The 20,459-nt window shown below is 50.5% G+C and overlaps 1 protein-coding gene and 1 pseudogene across 5 annotated transcripts in view; both read right to left on the bottom strand.

Moving 5' to 3' along the window:
- Positions 1-8,797: 8,797 nt before the first annotated feature.
- Positions 8,798-20,459, bottom strand: part of GPAT4 (glycerol-3-phosphate acyltransferase 4) — a 33,531-nt gene continuing 21,869 nt past the window's right edge. For 4 of the 5 annotated variants that reach the window (XM_081809437.1, XM_081809438.1, XM_081809439.1 and 1 more), the window contains 11 exons: positions 19,974-20,043; positions 19,294-19,594; positions 18,434-18,508; positions 17,452-17,541; positions 17,207-17,300; positions 16,475-16,590; positions 15,579-15,634; positions 15,308-15,393; positions 11,937-12,065; positions 11,770-11,849; positions 8,798-9,821 (listed from right to left, as the gene is read on the bottom strand). In XM_081809437.1, the coding sequence (XP_081665563.1) occupies positions 9,713-9,821; positions 11,770-11,849; positions 11,937-12,065; positions 15,308-15,393; positions 15,579-15,634; positions 16,475-16,590; positions 17,207-17,300; positions 17,452-17,541; positions 18,434-18,508; positions 19,294-19,594; positions 19,974-20,043 (1,206 nt within the window). In that variant the 3' untranslated portion in view covers positions 8,798-9,712. The remainder of the gene's footprint in view (positions 9,822-11,769; positions 11,850-11,936; positions 12,066-15,307; positions 15,394-15,578; positions 15,635-16,474; positions 16,591-17,206; positions 17,301-17,451; positions 17,542-18,433; positions 18,509-19,293; positions 19,595-19,973; positions 20,044-20,459) is intronic. The other variant, XM_081809441.1, reaches the window with a different exon arrangement.
- Positions 14,515-14,641, bottom strand: LOC115936514 (U4 spliceosomal RNA; annotated as a pseudogene).

Here is a 20,459-nt window from a genome sequence, read left to right as displayed (position 1 = left end):
TTACCTGTCTGCCTGGCGCTCTTCCGGCTGCTGTCGCGGCCCTCTTACCTCGGTGAGGGTGCGGTACGCCCGCCTGAGAAGGGTGCCAACCCCGGGGAGAAGTAGGGCTGAGAGACGGAGGGGGAGCAGGACTGAATGGGTGACAGTGTTTCAGGCCCAAACTCAGCCAGGCGTAATCCACCCCTAGCCTTTTCAGGAGATAATACCCTCTTGTCTTGAGGCTGGTTGAAGTGGTTTTCTATAATTTTTAACAGCAAGAACACGAACAGCAAAAATAAATGGACAACCCTGTTGTTTGCTTACAGGCTGGTCCTTCAGGGGGCTTGCCACATGGGGGTACATGGACAAAGGGGACCCGCCCTGGGCGAGAGTTCCCCAGCGTTCCTTCCCTCCCAGCCCGGACGGAGAGCTGGCTCCCACCCTTTCCTTCTCTTTACTCCCCGCTTCCCCCCGCAGCTCGGATGGCCAGGTTGTAATGAATGGACCATCCTTAGTGACAGAATGGGGCGGGATTAAGCGTTTCCTCCCCTCCTCGGCGATTATTGGTTTGGAGTCCTGCTCAGATTCCTGCAGAGAGCAGCGCCTTGCTCTCGTGGGAATGACACTTGAGCTCCTTGGAGGGTCTGCCGGTGAGGAAATCTGCGGAGCCCCCTGCAGAGCCCCCCTCAGCGCATGGCTTCATACCTGCAGGGCCCAGCACCACCCTCCCCGCCATCTACCTGGGCTGTGCTGCCCAGAAAGGTCACGCTGTCGGGCTCCTTCTTGCCCTGTTTGGGCTGTGCCGAGCCTGGAGCGCCACTCACAGAAGCCGCTCGGTACCAGTCTAGTGACCCCGTCACTTACAGGAGTCTGCTCCCCCGGCAGCAGTGGGCACCCTCCCTTGTCCTGAGGCTCCTCGGACAGCGGCCCCTCCTTAGAAGCCCTGGCCTGGCCAACCACATTTGTTGCTCTTTAGGCCCCGACCTTTGACAACCCCCGGGTGTGCAAACGGGGCAAGGCCCCAGGTGGGAAGAGAGCTTCAGGTGATAGATAGGCAGGGCAGGGGAGGGGCGGGCCGGCCGCAACCCCGTGGGCAGGTGTGTTGAGAAGGTATCCTTGTCAGTAACAACCCCATGGGGGCAGGACACAAACAGCTCATACTCTTTAACCAATAATCCTTTTGTCCCTGTTTCTTCCAGGGAAGGCCCCAGCGCCTGAATAGGGACACGATGACATCGGAAGTGGGGGAAGAGGCTGTTCTCCTTGGTGTAGAGCAGTTTGCCAGCCTCTTTCCCCACAGCCAAGCCAGGAGGCGTGCCGTTCGCAAACCCCTCATTAGGGCCTCTCTGAGCAGGCAAACAAACATCATTAATCTTGGCAAAGTGAGTGAAAGCACATTCACCTGTCCAAGCAAGAGAATTAATGTTGTGTCAATAGGAAATTAGTATTTGCCTCTGGCCTTTACCTCATCCCTTTGCTACAAAAAGCCCAGGGCGGACCAGCCCAAACGCAGGACCAGAGTCAGAGGAAAGAAAACAACGCCCCCCCCCGCCCCCCGCCCCCTCCCCCCAGGCCCAGGGCCCGGCCCCGGGGTGGCTGTGCTGGATGGGATGTCGGGTGACAGGAGAGGCCCAGGAGAGGCCCGGCTCGGAGGGAGGTCTCTGCTGCAGGGGGAGCGGGGGAGATGTTGCCAGCCTCAGACAAGGTGAGTGGTGCCCGCAGTGCCTTGGGGCCAAGGTTCTCACTGGACTGTGAGCCCCAAGGAGACACGCACCCCTCACTGTGCGTGGACAGACGTGGCCTCGGGTGACTGTTTGTCTCCGGTACGCGGGGCTGTGATCTCTCACGCCAGGCGGGCAGCGCACGGTAGCTGCACAGGCTGAATGGGGCGCCGTTATTGGCCAAGGGGCTGCTGCTTATTGAGCACCTGCTAAGGGCCGGACACGGAGTGTGGTGATTGACAGTGCTTCCCTAAGTGTCCTGCAAAGAAGGTCTCAAGGATGATACTGCAGGGCAGAAGATCCAATAGGTTCGCCTCCAGGCCACATACAGGCAAGAGGTGGATTTGAACCCAGGTCTGACCCTGGAGTCAGTGTTTCCCCCCAGGAATGGTCACACACACTTTCACACCAGGAAGGATCAGCCCACTGCAGGTGAGGTCAAGTGTAAAGACCGGGAGTCTCTGAGGAAGCCTTCTGGGTCATTCTGTGTTCCTGCTATCTGCCAGGAGGGCCTCACTGTTGGGGGGTGGGTCAGAGAGAGGCCGGGCCGGGCCAGCCAACTTGAGAGCGCGAGGGTGTGTGCGTGCCTGTGTGCCCCGGGAAAAGAAACTAAACAAGCCGATCAGATCTCTCGTTTCCAGAGCAAAGCACCAATTAAACACAAGGCAGATGTGAGCAAATAAAGCTGTGGCGTCCAGAGAGAAAATCAATACTAGATTATACGCTCTAGCCCAATCAAATGCCAATTAATACAGAGCGGGTGGGGCTGGGTGCTGGGGGAAGATAAGTCTGGCCGGCCAGCATGCAGGGGTGACCGTGTTTGCCCCCAACGTCCCCACAACTTGGGGCTCCTGCCCTTTTCCTCCTCAGGTGGCGGCTGCCAGCCCTGATTCGCCTGAGGTGTCTGGGGGGCAGCTTGTGTGAGCGGTGCAGGGGGTTTGGGGGGGGGTGGGTAAGAAGAGCTGCCCTTTAGTCCTGGGAGCAGCTCAGAAGGAAGGAAGAAGGGCGCGGAGATGCTCCGGGAGGGCGGCGCCGGGAGGGCACACACAGTTCAGAGCCTGCACACGGGCTGTTGGATGTTTAGTTCGCCACATAAAAAATAAGGCACTTGCTTTTGGAGAGTGATAGAAAGTCAGGCAAAAATGGGAAAACCGGAAATCAAATCTCTACCCCTAAGAAGTGATACTCAAGCCCCTGGTTATTCTGTCCGTGTTTTTATTTAATTCAGAAAGTACAGCCAAGCAGTTAATAAATAATTTTCGGGAGGGGTGATAAAAGATAGATGGCAAAGGGTTTGCAGCACAGGACCTGGTGACTGTGGGGGTGGGGTTGTCCAGAACATTCTGTGGAAAGGCTTCAGTTCATCACCAGGGTGCCAGGGACAAGGCGGTGTGACACACAGCCACCTGCCAATAGAGTTTACCAAGTTTAGCAGGCCCCCTGCCGCAGGGAGGTGGCTTTGGCAACATCAGAAGGACAAATCAAAGGTGCCAACGTCCCAGGGAGAGGAAATCTGGCTGTGGGCTGGGTGCCCGGCTGCAGAACAGTTACAGACTATGAATTCCTGCCCTTGTGGGGGTCAGGACACATGGTCGTAGAGCGAGTGCACCCTTCCACCAAAATTCCCAGCGCTCTTGGGGAAAGGAGACCCAGTTGTGTGGGAAGCAGAAAATAAAAGTGGAAGGAAAGGTGGCAAATCGCTGAAAAGGGCACCTGCTTCCATTTCCCCCACAGGAAGCCTCTCTGGCCAGGGTCCCTCCTGTACCCTGAATACTCCCAGAGGTCCTTTGCAAGTGCGAGCTCTGTGGGCCAAGGACTGTTGCATGCCAAAGAAAAACGAAATTTGCTAGCCGAATATTTTTTAGACATTTTGCAAGATGCACGGCCTCCCTGACAATTTTTAATGTACTAACTGCCTGGTCCAGTGAACTGATTAATTGGTGCTGGAGAGATCAATAAAAAACAGAAAATTAAAACAATTTTAAAGTGATTAAGTAGTTTAACACCTGTCTCCCATCACGTCAGCGCAGGAAGAAAAATAAAGCAGGTGTCGAAGGGGCCTCCTGAAGCAAGAGAAAACAGCGCCTGCCTCGGAGAAATGACAAATCACAGCTGGTGGATCAATCGGAGTGCAGGCAGCCCTTCCCCAAGCCCACTGCAGCAGCGGCGGGAACCAGAGACCCCAAGAGGCTGGGCACCTCCCCCGGCCGCTCCTTCAGAGCCACTCCTCAGCGAGGGAGGAACAGTGCAAACAGGGCAGGAGGGAGCACAGGGAGCCGAGGACCATCTTGGCCTGGAACTCTGGGTGCGATGAGATGGGAAAGCACCAGCTAACCTTCTCCTGACCTCACTTCCAGCCAGTCAGAGCTGAATCTGTGCTGCATGGAGGGGTTCAAAGGCAATGAATATGCATTTGGGGAGCTGTGGGGTCAAGGGAGGGAAATCCATTGTCATAGCTCTCTAGGATTACCAAATCCTCCATTCTGGAAGCTTCAGCTCTCCACCCTGACTCCCTCCCAACCTCCACCTTCCCCCCGCCTCTACTGCCTGGCTGTATCTACTGGTGTGCAGGTACCCGCTGTGATGGCCCCAAAGTCCCTTGTAACTCCTCTGGGCCAGCCTCACACCCCTAACCCCCAACCAGCTGCCCAGCAGTGAGAGTCACCCCCGTCCCAGAGTTTAATGTATTTGATTCCGAATCACCAGAAGTAAACTCATGGAGCTCAAGAAACTCTAAGATGATTCTCCTCCAACTTTCCTCACCAGAGTCCTAAAAACAGAGTGGAAAGAATATGGACAGGTCAAGGGAAGTGAGGGGCAATGAACAGAGGCTAGAGGTAAGTTCCCCAAGTGAAACATTTCACAGGTCTCCTGTTTTACCTTGAAAGTGGGCTTGAATTTTGCACATACCAAGTACAGAATATACTCAATGTTACTCGTGTTCTAGAAAGCTAGGTGCACGCTGCCCTGTGGCTCTCCTGCCTGGGCCACCACTACATCCCCCCCTTCCCCGGGGGGGTTGGGGTGAGGCTCAAGCCTCAGGCACAGGCTCTGAGCTCCTTGGAAGGGGGAGCCGGGCTCCTTGGCCAACCTCCTGCGTGTGGGGGCAGAATGGGCCACGCCCCTGAGAACCCGCATCAATACTCACCTGCCCGGTGCATCAAGCGTTTGTGTTCTGCTCCCCAGCTTCCTGTTCCCCTTTGAGGTTCCCTTGAAGCTTTCCCTGCCAAGACCGGGACAGAAAAGGAACTCCAAGCAACAACAGAGAAGCCTTGTAGCGGGTTTAAAACATTACATTTGAAAAACATTTAAAAATGTAATTTAAACATTAAATAACCTAAAATGCTTAAAAACATTAAAGCCCTCACCTGAACTTCTTACTAGCGGTCCCCGCTTTGCACGTCTTCCTGTTAAAACCTGTCACACTGACCAGGAAGGGAAAAAGAGTCACAGTAGCAGCCTGGATAGGGCCAGAGTCAAGAAGTTCCACCCGTGAGCTTTAATAAAAGCATTTTACTAGCCACATTCTCCCCCTTTCTCCTGCTTCCGTCCGGGCTGGGAGTTCTGCTTCTGTATTCAGTGTTTGGGCCTCTGTATCCATGACAAACCCTGTGGGGTATTATTCGTATTAGCCTCACCGAAAACTTGTCAACCCTTTACAGCAAATTTTAATGCCAATGACCATCTCACAAAAAAAGACCTCCAGTCTTCAGCTATTGGCCCACTTTTAAAAAATCATCCATACAGCCAGATCTCTACATAAAATGTAACGTATCTCTTGGCATTTCCTGTCACAAGATGGGACCTGGGAGATTCGGTGGGGATGGAAGCCGAAAGGCCCTGCAGTCCAACTTTTCTCATGGGTCCCTGATGCCTGCTTGTCAAGGGTGACTAGTCGGGGGTGCAGCAGGTGGGGTGGCCTGCGGGATGGCGCAGGCTCTGCGCTGCCCCCGGGTTCGGGTGCGTGTGCGTTGTGTGCATGCGTGCACGCGGGGCCCGGCCAAGGTACCTCACCGCTCTCGGAAGCAAACAAAGTTCTTGATACGGCGCCCTCCGGCCCGCCGCTGCTCCCTGCAGAGGAAAGGATCAGACTGACGAAGATAAAGTTTCCCCGGGCTCAAGTTCCAAACTCGGCTGTTTTGTTTCTGTTAAAATGCAATTGTTTTTCTCTGGAGTGTGCGGTGACTGCTCGGCGTCAGGAAGATGTATGAAAGCCTCCACTTCAATTCAGCATCCCTTTTCTCCCAGACAAACACGGTCGGATTTTAATAAATCAAAGAGCCACACTGTTTAATAAAAATTTATTGACTTACAAGTGATTATTTATCAAAAGACCATTAATAGCAGGTACTGAAATGATGTGTTACTGGGTGGTGCTGGGGAGACTAATAGAAAATCAATGCAGCTGGCCGGCCGGAATGCATATGAGAAGCCCCCCCGCCCGCCCACGCCTGGCGCGATTGCACGGGCAAAGTACACCAGACGCTACCCCGGCTGCAATGAAAAGTCCCCCCTTTTTATTTATCGTTTACGAATGAAATGATCAATACTTTTAATCTAGAGCAAAATTTATTAACTTTCCCATCGGAGAGAGACATATTGACTGGGGGGGAGAGGGGGTGTTAGCGCCACGGAAGATGGATGGCCGGACGGCCGTCTCCTAGCCGGTCCGAGAGCCAGAGTGCGTGCCTCTGCCCTTCCGGCCCGCAGGTCCCAGGCCACCACACAGCGCGCGTGCGCCCCAGAGGCACACCATGGCGGGCTCGCTGTCGCTGCTGTGGCCCGGACGCGGGGGCACCCACCCCACGGACCACGGGGCTCGGGGGCAGTTCCCCGAAGGAACGGCAGGCTCTCCAGACCCAGAACACCTCTGCGGGTGGGCAGGGTTGGCGCCCGCTGTCGGCGCTGTCGGCGGGGGGCTGCTGCCAAGGGCTGGGCACTCGGGGCACCGCGGGGCCCTCCCTGCCCCCTCACGGCCAGCCTCTTTTCCCCTCGGAAGGGCAGCCGCAGGGAGTAAAGAAGCAAGTGCTCAAGTTGGTTCTCCTGTCCCAAGGCCACCATCTCAAACTGCTCCATCAGGCTGAGCTTGCGGAGCTCTGGCCTGACTGACGGCCTTCTGCCGAGCTCCCTCTGACCGGGGAACTTTACTAGCCTTTCTGGAAAGCTCCTTCTCTAACTAGCTGGAACAACAATACCTCCCGGTTGAATGGAAACAGCTTGCCGAGATCCACACTCAAACCCACGCAGCACCGCCTCACCTAAAACACTGAGGGACAGCCTCTACAGGAGTGTCCACTAGCCCTATGTTCTAGAGGGACTAAACCGATACAAATGGACTTATTTCTGAACCAGATGACTTTAGAACCCAGAACTAAAGTTTGAACCAGGGTTTTTTAAATTACAGACATTTGAGGTGGAAAGAGCTCTGGAGGCCATCTAGCCCAAGTCCTTAATTGTGGATCAGGAAATGGAGAAATAAAGTCAAAACAGCAAATGAGCAGCAGGTTTGGAAGTGGGATTAGAAGCTGACCAGTGCTCATCCCACCAATTGATGCCGTTGGTTTTATTCCCGAGTCATCCTCGTTGTTGCGAGGATCCTAAGCATGAGAGTATTCTGTACTTGACATTGCTTTACATTGATTCTGTCGTTCCTGCGTGTTGTAAGGCTTTACCACCCAAGACCTGTCCAGTTATCCCAAATCAAGCATCTGACTTAGGGGTAATGCGGGGCCTGCAGGACCCCAATTAAAAAGGATGGCTGTGTAGTTTGACGAGTCTCCATACTTACGACAAGCACTAAATGAAAATTTTAGAAATTGCTTTTCTGGGGGTGTAATTCACATCTCTTCTCTTGGTAAAACAGTGAAATAATCCTTGCTTAGTTTCCACAAGTATTTCTTTACACAGCAGCTGATTCTAACCCAGGCTCTTGCAATCCTCTGCTAGGTCATCAACAGATAGGCATATTTTTAATATTGTTTTGATCTTTTCAGCACACCTGTGAAAATCATGATACAAACGTACTAAACAACAGAGCTTTTTAAAAAAGAACTTCTAAAAAAGGGAACTTGATCTTCAAAACTGATTTTAAAGATCATTCTGGATGGTCTTTAAACACTATAAATATATTGCCTCCTCTAAAGGCTGAAAACCACTGTTTCCTCTTCGTAAAACAGTTCATAAGAGGCTGTTCCTTACAGTCAAAACAGGGTTTTTATTGGAAAGAAAAATTGTTTTTCACTGGCTAGCGAAAGGGCAGGTAAGAGGAAATGGAAGGCTAGCAAGGGAGGCAAAGGAACCGAAAGCAGTCAGGGCAGGGCAGGGCAGGCCAAGTGCTATCAAGTCAGTGCCTCAGGAGCAGGGCTGCCCTCCCACCTCATCCCCGGGCACAGGCCAGAGGGCAGTCTGGGAGAGATGACGCTTACCACAGCTGGTGCAAATCTTGAAAGGGGCCACAGCTGTGCCATGCTGGAGCCAGGGGTGGGAGTGGGGAGGGACGGAGAGATGGGTAAATGGTTGTGGGGGAAGGCAACTCTCTCTTGTTAGGGATGTGAAACTGGTACACCCTAGGAGCCAGAAGTGGTGAGGGTTGCTTGGCTTTGGATCCGCCTTCATGGTGACTGTAGGTGGGCGCAGGGGACCCAGGAAGCCCACAGTTTTCCTCCGGCTGTGTGGAAGCCCACAGTGCACCCAAGAGCCACCTGCCCATCCTGTCCCCTCACTAACCCTTCCAGAGCCTCTGTTCCTACCTTGCCCCCCTATTTCCTTGCTGCTTCCCACTGTCCTTACATCCAGACTGCCCTGCCCTTGTCCCTAACAAATGGTGCCTCTTCACACGCCTCTAATGCCAGGCACCCATCGGTGGAGAAATCCACATCTCAGTCTGTGCTGGAAGTTCTAAGTTAATCAGAGAGAGAGGCAAACATCTGATACGAGGAGGAGCTTCTTCTGAACACTACTATTCCTCATTCCAGAAGTCAAGTGGATTCCCTACAGTCTCGGGGCTTTGGTCGAGTCAGAGAACTGTAACTGCTGTACGAAGCGTGTTGCCCAGGGCTACATCCGGGGGACAAAGAGTGAAGGGGAAAACCCCTCAATTAATTGACCATCAAAGACAATTTTATTTACTCACAAAAAGAAACTCAAAGCCCTCTGCAGCAGCTCCGAGTTCAGACCTTTTCCTGCCACGTTTCATGGACCTATACTTGTAACACTGAACAACTTGTCCTTTAAAGTAGCACTTCAATCCCCACAACAACCCTGTGAGGTAGGTATCACCACCCTTCCCCTCCTGATCCAGGTTACAGATGGGGAAACTGAGGCACCAGTTAACAAAGAGCAAGTCACATGGGAGTTCAGGGTTAGCAGTGGAGTTCGAACACAAAATGACTCTTGGTTCCCACCACACCCTAGTCACCGGTCCACCTCGCTTCCTGCCATCCCCTCTGGTGACTGCCTGTGGGCAGGAGCGCAAGAATTAAAACCTCATTTTGCCGCAAGCCCCCGCAGACAGCGGTTTTCCTCTTATCCTGTCTGCAGAGCTCCGAGGCTTCGGGGGGTGATGTTGAGGCTGAAGCAAGTCACACTGCCTCGGCAGTGCCTCTCCTCACAAATGGGGGGACCCTTTCCCCAACAAAGTCTGTAACAGACGGACATGCTAATGTCCTGAACACGGGAACGTGGCTGCTTCTTCCCAACCACTCAGCCCCACACACGTACAGGTGGAGAGGTGACTTTAATGGCATTCCTCCAACGGACTTAGTGTAAAAGAGACAAGAAGGCATCTCATCCTGGGCAGCAGCCCCAGCAGCGTCCACTTCAGACGGTGCGCCCAGGGATCTCTGGGGCGGGTCTGAAGAAGCTGGAGTCCTGGGATCCAGAGCGGCCTGAGGAGCCCCGGAGTTGGAAAGGGTGCGGCGGCGGGGGCGGCGGGGGCGGCGGCAGCAGCAACTCCAGCTGGCTCGCGGGTCAGGATCTGCAAGTGGTGGCTCCAGCCAGCGCGAGGCGCAGGCTCAGGACCGGCTCCTGTCCTCGTGGTTCCCAACGATCATCTTGCTGTACAGCTTCTGCTGCTCCTCTTTGAACGTGTCCTTCACCTTCTCCCTCTTCAGACCACCATCCCTGATGAGAGAGAGTGTGATGTAATAGCAAAGACGGCCTCCTACCCACCCTTACATCACAGCACCACGCTGCTCAAAACCCCAGAAGAAGCTGTCAGAAACAAAAGCACTCCATGGTTCTCTCCCCCGTGAGGGTGACCTCAGATACTGACCCGGCACTCCCCAATTCCACCGTTTCTACCTTAAATCTCTCACTCTTGCCCTGGGGTCAGAAGTCACTCCTCACGGTCAACGTACTTTGTAATCGCTCAAACCTACCTACCAAGGAGTTTACAACGCTTTCTACTCAAACATTCACCCTCACCCGACAACAGATACAGGAGGTATTCTGGCATCACGAAAGGTGAGCCAAGCTTTAAGAACTACGGAGAAGGTAATGCATCTGTAAATCTCATCTGTGAAATAAAGTCTGTTAAGATTCAGACCCAGAGATGCACGCCAACAACGAACACAAGGGGAACTGCGAGTCCTTACTTCTTCCATGCTTGAAGGATGGCGCTGGAGAGAAATCCAAGTCACTCTCAGACTCCTGGGCTGACGACTACCTCTACACTGGGATCTGCTTCTTCAAAGTCCCATTCCTAACTGGCACCCCAACTGCTTGCCTACACCCTAGAATTAGCATCACCTACCTTCAGTGACTGACGGAAACCCCAGTCCACTTTCAGGCTTTCTGCTACACCTATACTTCCCCCTTTGAGTTATGCAGGTGGTGGTGGCAGAGAAAGTCTGACGAAGCACAACCCCCCCCCCCCCCCCGCCCCATCACTGGACAGACCTCACAGCGAACGCTCTTCTATCTGTGATGCCCTTTACAATCCACAGCAAAGGTGCCTTTTTAAAGGTAGCCCCGTGGACAGGGAATGTGGAACAGTGGTTAAACATTCCAGCTCTAGCAGCCTGTCAGACCTGGGTTCAAAGTCTGGTGCCCTGATTCCTCTGCAACTCTGAGAAAGTTTCCGGACCTCTTCGAGTTCTGCTGTCTCATCTGTGAAATGGGAGTAAGAGTTCTTACACTGCATGGGTTTACTGTGAGGATGGGGTGAGGTCATCCCCGGCAGCGGCACAGTGCCTGGCTCACAATGAGTGCTCGAGGACCATGCCATCACCTGAGAACCCACATGTCAGTTTAAAATGTGAATCTCTACTACATCCTTTTCCCATAATGCCCACTTTAGTCAAGTGCCCCATAGAGCTGACCCTTGTGCTTAAAACAAAGGGTCCTGGAGGGTGGAATGATTTCCCTGAACCAGCACTCCTCCCAAGTCAGCTCCTGTTATTTGGGGTCTAACCACCTCATACTCTAGCGTAAGGGTCCATAACTATGGCCCGTGGGCCCAACCTACCCTGACACCTGTTCTGAGAACGTTTTATTGGAACCCAGGCATGCTCATGTGTTTCCATATGGTCTCGGGTGCTGTCACACGAGTGGCAGATTGAAGCAGTCACGACAGTGGCCGCATGACCCACAAAGTCTACAGTATTTACTGACTTCACAGAGAGAGCTCGCCGACTCCTGCTCTAGTAGGAACAACTCATTGTAATAAATGAAACTTCTGCCTTTCTAAGGATGGTCCAGTTTTACCAAATACATAAGATTAGAGAGCCCAGTTTAGGCAGCTTCCAGACCAGCATCAGGTCACCCCTACCTAAAGAGACAAGGACCGTCTGGGTGCCCTGGCAGACGGGTACAGACCCCAGAAGGTACAGAGAATCAACTGCTTCAGACGAAGCATGCTGGGCTCTGTGTGCCCAAGGTCAAGGCAGCATGGGACACTTCTGAACTGGAACTAGGAGAAAGGAGTCACACTGCTCACTCTCCAAGGCTGGCGAGCTTAATTCTCCACACCAGGGAGAGGCGGATTCTTCGTAAAAGGAGACAATTCAGCATCTGCTTCAGAAATTCACATCCTGCTAGACTCTGCAGATAAAACCCGGCTCTGACTCACCACAGCAGGTCCACGAGCCCCCCCTGCCTGGCAATGGCGGATTTCACCCTATTTGCAAACTGGACGGCATCTTCATCTGTCTGTAAGAAAGAATAAATGAGACCACTCAACACAGGCTGGAGTCACACAGAAGGAAGCCAAGAACTCTGCACGGTGTGAGTACCCACCTCTCTGGTCATGGGAGGCAGGTACCAAACGCTGCAGACGATGGCCCAGCTGGTCATCATTCTCAGCAGGTACGTCACCATCCCATACTTGCTGCTGTTCCAGAAGGCATCACCAAATTGAGGGTCATACTGAAAAGCAGTGGAAAACTGGATGGTAAGAAGTCAGTAGTTCTAACAAAACGTGGGTGTTGCCAGCAACTTCTGTGACCACGTCACCTAGGGCAGTATCAGTTCCAGAAAGCCGCTCTCAGACCCCTCCACGAACACTTCTGAAGTAATTCTATGCCCGGGCAGTTCTGACCTCTAGCAACATGAACCTCCCAATGGACTCAAGATTCTGCTGTCGATCATCAGGGAGGACTCCCCGAACTGCTTTCCTCAAACAAATGAGCTCCCTCTTTGACCCATTTCACGCCTTCCTCACTCATAGGTGTATGTAATTCTTAACGTGTTCAAGCATATCCCAAACCGGAGAGAACAGCATAAGATACTCTCCTACCACCATTCCCCAGATTTAACCATTAGAACATTCCACCACACGTGCTTCGCCTGTCTCCAACACTGCCTCATTCATTCATCCATACTTCTACAGTACCTCACCCAAACATACCAACTTTTTAATATCATTTCTGGTGCCCCTGACCAAGGAGGAAACAACGACAAAGCTTCTGATATACTTCCGTGACGACAGCACGAACAAAGCTAACTGTGAGCAGGAGGCTCTGGGCTGATGGTGTCACCAGCGTTCTTCAGAGCACCTGAGGCACGCACGACAGTTCACGAGGCCTCCGCCACGCACGTGCTGCGCTTCCCACCAAGCAGCAGGCTCACCAGATACCTTCTTTTGCCAATGACTCTACTGGAAGCAAAGGCTGCATTTTGTGGGCAATGCGGCTGAAGCTGTGACCCGCAGTCTCATCCACCAGAAGAGAAAGCTAAGTGGCAGGTAAGCAGTGGGGGAGAGGTGAGGGAGGAAGTTACGTAAGAAGCAACCAAGGGAACTGAGTCCTCAAAGAGAATGCCCGAACGGAGCGTCCTGCAACTGCTAGCAAATGTCTGAGGGGCTATCACACACACGACCTCAGGCTGTGACTATAAAGCAAAGATGGGGACCAGAGTGTGGAAAAAGAAAAGGAGATGGAATGGCAAGAGTGATCCCGCAGGGGCAAGCTGCTACCGGTGTGAGAAACGCCCTCTCCCTGGAGAAGCTCGAGAGGAGCACCGGCAGGGATGCTGGAGGAGTCGCCCTTGACGGAGTGGGGCTGGGTGTGAACCACAGGATCTTTCAGGCTCCTCAAGCCTAGATTTCATGATTCTCAGAACAGAAACTGTTCACAGTTTCTGATAACTACGCCTAGCCGTGGATCTGACTACACAGGAAGGAAGACATTTAGATTAAATTACAGACTAAACTGTTTAGATTTAACTATAGAAAGTTCCGTGAGCTTACATTATAATAGCAAAGGGAAATAAGGGAGAAGAATGAGTTTTAAACAGAAACGAATGCTTATGTTTTGAAGAAAATGGTGTTATATTTTATAAAGCCCTATATGGATAAAGTAGTTGACATCAAATGTGAGAGCCCTTTGTTTAGAGCTGAATCTCTGTTCCATGCTGGGCTGACACTGTAGATAGAAAAAGGCGGCAGAAACTCAAAATTGCAATAAATTTCTCAAAATCAAATAATGGCCTAATTTTGGTGGAAACATAGTAAGAGCCTTGAAACTGCTAAGGTTATCCAAATTTGGTTACCAATGAAGGCTTTACAAAACTAGCAACGTTGTTGTAGAGCAGTTCTTAATCCTAAGTGGGCTTAAATAAATCTGTGGACAAAATGAAATTATATGTAAAGCTGACATGACTTTTTCTTTGGAGAGGAGCCATAAGTGGCCTAAGGGTCCATGTCTCAAAACTGTTTAAGAACCACTGCTCCACAGCAGGGCTCCCCAAGTGTGGTTCTCAACCAGCCCATCTGGAGTATCCCGGAACAGGTTAGAAATGCAAGTTCAGAAACACCCAGCAATCTGCATTTTCCCAGTCCCTCCAGGGGATGCTGATACAGCTACAAAGAACTGATGTTCTGGAGCAAACAGTAAGGAAGGGCCTCTTCTAATACTGTTTTTACTGCCCATGTATGGGGAGCACTGGATACTGAAATGCAGGATGGGATGCAGGAGACAGACACCACTCCCCAGGCTCTCCTCCCATGGCAGACACCACTAACAGACTGTTCTCTTTCATGCTGTTCCCAGAGACAGCATCCTCAACAGGTGGCCTGGGCAGCCCTAACCCATGAGTCAGCCAGTTCTCCTCCAGCCACCATGCATCTACCACTGCTGCTCCAGTGCTCGGCCTCCCTGGCAAAGGGGAATGCTGGTAAGCATTCGTCACCCCAAGAGACACCCCTCTTCCTGCACTGCACTGGCTGTGCTAAGTGACGCGGATCCTCTCCACAGAGTGCTCTGCAGACAGCACGCGGACCCTTGCGAAAGGGTGGAGACTAAATTTTAAGTAGAACTGGCACAAATGTACTTGCTGTTCTACCCTGATCTGAGATTTCAATGTAAGCACTAAACACACTGACAACAGCCTGTAGTGTTTAGAAGTAATAATGCGAGTAATAACATTCTTTTAGGAAAAGTTTTCAATTAGCAATAATCGCGCCTCGGATAAACCTCATTGGCTACGATACTGCCAACAGAAACAGTACAACGTATGGATTTATAAAACCAGATGGATGTAAAGGCGGAGAGAGGAAACAGACTAACTGAATCCCATCTTCCCAGTGAGTTTGAAGTACAAGTTCCTAAAAGGTGGGGGAGAGCCTAGACAAGCTCTTGAGATGCATTTCATCAATAGTTCCTGGTGTTTACAATGATACCACAACCCAAAGCAGTGGAGCTGTTTCTTCCTTCAGTATTAAGGACACATCTGTAGCCATCCATGCTCCCCTTTCCACCAAATGTACACATCCAGCTGGGCCATACCCCCCACTCCCTACAGCAAGCCTCCTCTTCAAGTGGAGCACCTTCCACTCCTGGAAGATTTATGAAGATGTCGTAAGCAGGGCACAGCATGCAAAGCTTGTGAAAGAGTTTGCCATTTCCTGAATCTGGTGATGGCAGTGAGGTGTGGGCTAGAACGGGCTGGTCCTCATTCAGACACCCCCTGTCCCTTCTAGCGGGCTGTGAACCGTGAACAGTTCCTTTCTCCTCCTCTAGCACACTCCACCCACACTAGCCAGGCCCAAGCTGCTCCACTGGAGGACCGACCCGCTGGCCGGTGACACCACCTTCTTCCTCCCCTCTCTCGCTGTGTCCCATTCACGGCAGCTGTGACAATGACCACATGCGCCCTCAGAGGTCTTGTACCTTGATAGCAACAGGGTAAACCGTGGCTCCAATTTCAAAACTTCCCTTTTTGAACATCATCACTGATGTATTATTGATGCAGGTTCCTAAAACACAGGAGAGTAAAATGTGCAATTTCTTTTGGTCCTTTTACCTCAGAGATTAGGAGTTTAAGAACTAAATATATTAAGAAAAATTCTTCTAATGGCTCTTCAAACAGGATAAAACCATCCTGCATGGCCTCCGGACCCTCCCACACAGAAGCTCTCTACAGGGATCGACCCCTTCTTACCCTCTGGGAAGATGAGGATGGGTAGCTTGCTTTTATCCTGCACATGCTCAGTCAGTCTTTGGAAGGGAAAAAGAAAACAAAGGTTCAGACAGCCTTACATCCATCATCATCAAAATGCACTTATAAATAAGCTATGCAGATGTCACACCGGATGGCGTATGAAAGCAAGTTAACAAATATGATGATCTTTTATAAACCCACAGTCTGAATCTCATAAAGACAAAACTTATACAGACAGGGAGAATCAGATGACTATTTAACTAATCCAGCTGTTCAGTTAAGTATTAAGGTCTATGTAGAGGACACTGCTCAGACTTGGGACGACCTAAAGGATGTGCCTGCCACAGGGCCTTGCTAACAGCACCCTCAATAAACACTTGTTACTGGATTTCTGGACTTCCTGACACCCGTGTTGGGTTAAACCTACAGTCCACCTGGCTTAGCACTGTCCCTGAGAGATGCAGTAAAGGGAATCCGGGGCAGGTTCACCTGTCCCTGTAGAAGATGGTCTCAGCTGAGTCTTCATTCCTCTCGGTTTCCTGCAAAGCTCTTGCCATTATGTACACCAGCTCTACCTTTTTTCCATTGCCTTAAGTTTGTTTTTATTTGTGATAATGAGTTCACCTTGAGATTTCAAATAGCCTTAAAAGTTCATATGTGGTTTATCACAATGAGTAGAAAGAATGAAAAAGGTTGAGAGATTACTAACTTGGCAAATAATACCAAGGTTTCTATACCTTCTTATATTCCATGTCTTAGGGAAAAAAATGTTTTATTATGAAAGGAGTACAGGCTCAGTGTAGAAGACGCTATGATTCTACGGTGGAGGGATAACCACGCCTAAAACGCGTTCATTCTAACTGATCATACAGAGCAACGACATTTTGTGGATTTACCTTTTAGCCACCAGGTGGCGATCTTTCACTTCAGAACGCTCAAACCAGACGTGCGGGCAGGCCTTCACCATGGCTCTCTGAATCACACCCATGAGTCCCCCGTGCACTTGACCCACCTAATCTCACAGAAAGGCATAACCGGGAGTGAAGCCATCCTCACACAAATCCCCCGCTCTGTGGAGACAGCCCCAGATCCCAAAAGGAAAGTACCCCAACCTCTCACCCTCTAACATTTTGACAAGCATAGGTTTCTCACTTTTAAGAAACTATTATTAGACTCTCTGAATCTTAAATTTTGCCTTTTATTCAGTGATATCAAAGATACATCATTAAAAACATAGCTGAAAACCCAAAAAAGAAATAATGAAGAAATAATACCTTGTGTAAAAATGCTTTTCCTGGGCAAGTTCTCCAATGCCCTTGAACCCAGTCCTTTCAAATCCTCCTTCCCTGTCCTTCACTCCCTTCCATGGTCTGCCTAAACATCCAAAGTCTAATCTCCAACCACACTCTTAGTTAGTACCCTGCTCAGAATACCCCCCTAGCAAAGTCCCAAGGATTTCTCAAAGCAACAGAAACAGAGGTGACAATGTAGATTGGAGCCCGTGTGTAAAAACATGTTTCCACGTTTATATTCCTAAGTAAGGGCTTTCTGAAGGGTCCAGAAGCATCCCAGCCCTGAGCATTCTAAAGCTCTTACTTACCCAAGAAAGCAACAGAAAATGGTCTTACCATGGCATAATAACCATCACTGGCCAAAATGATGACGTCAATTGGAGAGGTGTGATTGGCCACACAGATGCCACCGTTTCTAGGCCTGTTTTCCCTGTGTTTAAAAAGAACGCAAAACAACAAAATCCATGTGAAACAACTGATCTGGAACTCAGCCCTTACTCACCCACCTCATGGGCTCTGAGAGCTCAGAAGAGCCCTCGCTGGCCAATGCCATTTCCCCGTGTCATGCAAAGTGCCCTCACCTGTCGTGGTAGGTAATGATGGCTGTCAGGGCTCGCACACAGATCCGGTAACACATTAAGTGAACATGTTTACTCAGGAACTCCTTAAACCTGGTAGGACAGGACGAAGGTTTTTATTTTTACTTTATACATACGAAGTCGGGAAAAGTTACAGCCTCTAACAATGTAACTATCACTGCCTACAGCCCTTTACAACTGCAGATGTTTTTATAAATATTACCGCATATGGTAAAACTCTATGGTGTACAAGTGTCTTTATGCCTATGTAATGAGGAAACAGAAATGACGAGAAGTGCTTCTATTTACTGAAGTGACTGGGTTTAGAATTTACAGCCCTCAAATTTCCAGCAAAGGTGAGCCTCCTCGATTCCTTTCCTTTCCAAGGACAGAGAGTCTAACCTCACCAGCCCAGGGAAGAAGAGAGCTAGCCCCAGAACTTCCAGAAGGAACAAATTTCTCCACAAAAAAAGCCCTACCTATATTTCTTTTCCTTTTACCAATTTATCAACACAGAATGCTCAAAACTAAATGACATGCTGTAAAATCTGCTGGCCCTGGGCGCCTGGGTGGCTCAGTCATTGGGCGTTTGCCTTCGGCTCAGATCATGATCCCGGGGTCCTGGATTTGAGCCCCACACTGGGCTCCCTGCCCTGCGAGGAGCCTGCTTCTCCCTCTCCTTCTCCCACTCCCTCTGCTTGTGTTCCCTCTCTCGCTGTGTCTCTGTCAAATAAATAAAATCTTAAAAAAAAAAAAATATGCTGGCCCTGGACTCCATGGTTGTGAGGTTCCTCCCTTGTCTTTAAAATGGGAAGTGTGTGACTGGTGAAAAATACAATCTTAATGCTGACGCCACTGTTATCAATGGGTTATCTTATCTATCTAAGATGCCATGGGTCTGGCTGTCCCCAAAGGAGTGGTCTGGCTGGAGCCGCCATTGCAGAACTAAGTACCCTCCAGACACGGACTCTCGCAAACCACTCACCTCCCGTTTGGCAGGTATCCCACCACGGTCGTGCCTACCACCAGAAGGCTAATCCCAGTAAAAGCAAGAGCTATCCTGTAAGAAGAAGACACGTGAAAACATAGCAAACAAACCCTTGCACTACAGATAGACTGGAACGTGTGAAGATGAAAGTGAGCATCACGAAAACCAACCCCAAGACCATCTGATCACCTAGGATCCAGGTAAGAGTTTCATCTAGAAAAGAGAGCAGAAATCATTTTAATTCCAAACTGACAGTGAGCTATGGATTTGGCTCTCAGTAGATGCTATCTCCTCAGCCATCAGGCAGCCAGAATGATGGAAAAGCCTACTGTTGGCCGCTCTGCCCTCAGGCACCTGCTGTCCTGCTGTCTTACCCTTCCCTTTGGCTCCACACCCTGGCGGAAGCAGAGCTTTTCTGGGGAGCAACAGGAAGTAGAGCCTGAGGTACCGGCAGCTGGCAAGGCGTACTCAGAATAGCACGTGGTACAGAAAAACTGAGAGCTCAATACTGCCTCTGTATTAGAGAGGTAAGCTTGCAGGAAAGCATCAGCCATGCCCAGGGAAGAGTGGCCAGAAAGTACACCATGTTCCCTGTCCCTGTTTAGGCCATCTAGATGAGTAGTCTGATTTTAAGAAACCCCACGATTTCTGTCTGATATGCAGAGAATCCAAGGGCCTTTAAAAGATAACCCCCAGCGTACCCTTCCAAGAGTCAGATGGACTGGCCGGTGACAGAATCAAACTATGCTCCTTTCTAAAATGGAAAAGCAAAGCAGAGCGACACAGGGAGGCCAACCATGCCCGGGCTTAGGCAGCCAGCAGCTCAGGCCTTTAATCCCCATCCGGCCTGCCCTCACCTGAGTGGCAGAAGGAAGCAATAGCGAATCAGCACTCCTAACCCCCATAAGACGGTGAGCCGAAGGCTGATGTACTGGAAGTTATAGTTGGTTCTACTCAGCAGGTTCCAGGACTCCAATTCCTCTGCTGAGAATCTCTTTGTCACCTCATCATCCATAATGGTCTCCATTCCTTTCCGGCAAAAGTAGAAAATGTCAGAGAGCTCAAACTCTGGAGTATTATCCAGAGCCCTACTACTACCACTTCGACGAATTTCTTTGATCTCTTCTTCTAGTGAAGTGGGATCTTTTGCAATGATTCCTGCAAAAGAGAATATCCATGTCAAGCAGCATGCTGGGAGGAAGCATGCTAAAAATATTCAGAGTCCAGGGGCGCCTGGGTGGCTCAGTCAGTTAAGCATCCAATTCTTTGGTTTCAGCTCAGGTCATGATCTCAGGGTCCTGGGATCGAACCCCTCACTGGTCTCTGTGCTTAGCATGGAGTCTGCTTGTCGCTCTCCCTCTGGTCCTCCCCCCGCCCGCACTCTCTCTCTCAATAAATAAATAAATAAAAATCATTAAAAAATATTCAGAGTCCATATCCTCCCTTTGATACAGTGAAGAGTATGTGTGGAATTAAAAGCACTTAGGAACATGTTTCAAAGGGACTGTTTGGGATAAGAAGGAAGAGCCAGTCTTACCATTGGTATAGGGCTTGTAAAGTTGGTGGTTTTTCTCCTTGGCGCCTCTCTCCATCCTCAAGGTGGCCCACTGTGGGGAGAAACGGCAACACACAGAATGAGATCCTTCTTCATACAGTGAATGACTCCATTTCCATTCTGGGAAAGCCTCAATCCCAGTCACCTGAGATCGGACTGTAGCTGAGAAAGCACCCACTCTAAAAGGAAAGTCAAAGCCTTCTCCTTCTAGAGCAGTCCCCCTCCTGATGACAAGGAACAAAAGATGAGTCACCTATAGTAAAGGCCTAGAGACTCAAGAAGCTTGGGTAAATTTCTCGGGCTTAGGTTCTCTCTGCCCAAATCTGTCTTCAGGGTACCTAAGGAATTCACTAGCTAGACCTCTCGTGTTTCTTCTTCACTGCCAAAGAGCAGCTATTCACAAACAGCAAAATCAAGCATCCTTTCAGCAACTGCCTACCACCTGATGCTGCCTACCCCCCAAATTAT

Source organism: Leptonychotes weddellii, chromosome 2 (genome assembly GCF_054177405.1).
Source record: "Leptonychotes weddellii isolate Sample4059 chromosome 2, ASM5417740v2, whole genome shotgun sequence".
NCBI lineage: Eukaryota > Metazoa > Chordata > Mammalia > Carnivora > Phocidae > Leptonychotes > Leptonychotes weddellii.
This window is presented reverse-complemented; position numbering and strand designations above follow the sequence as displayed.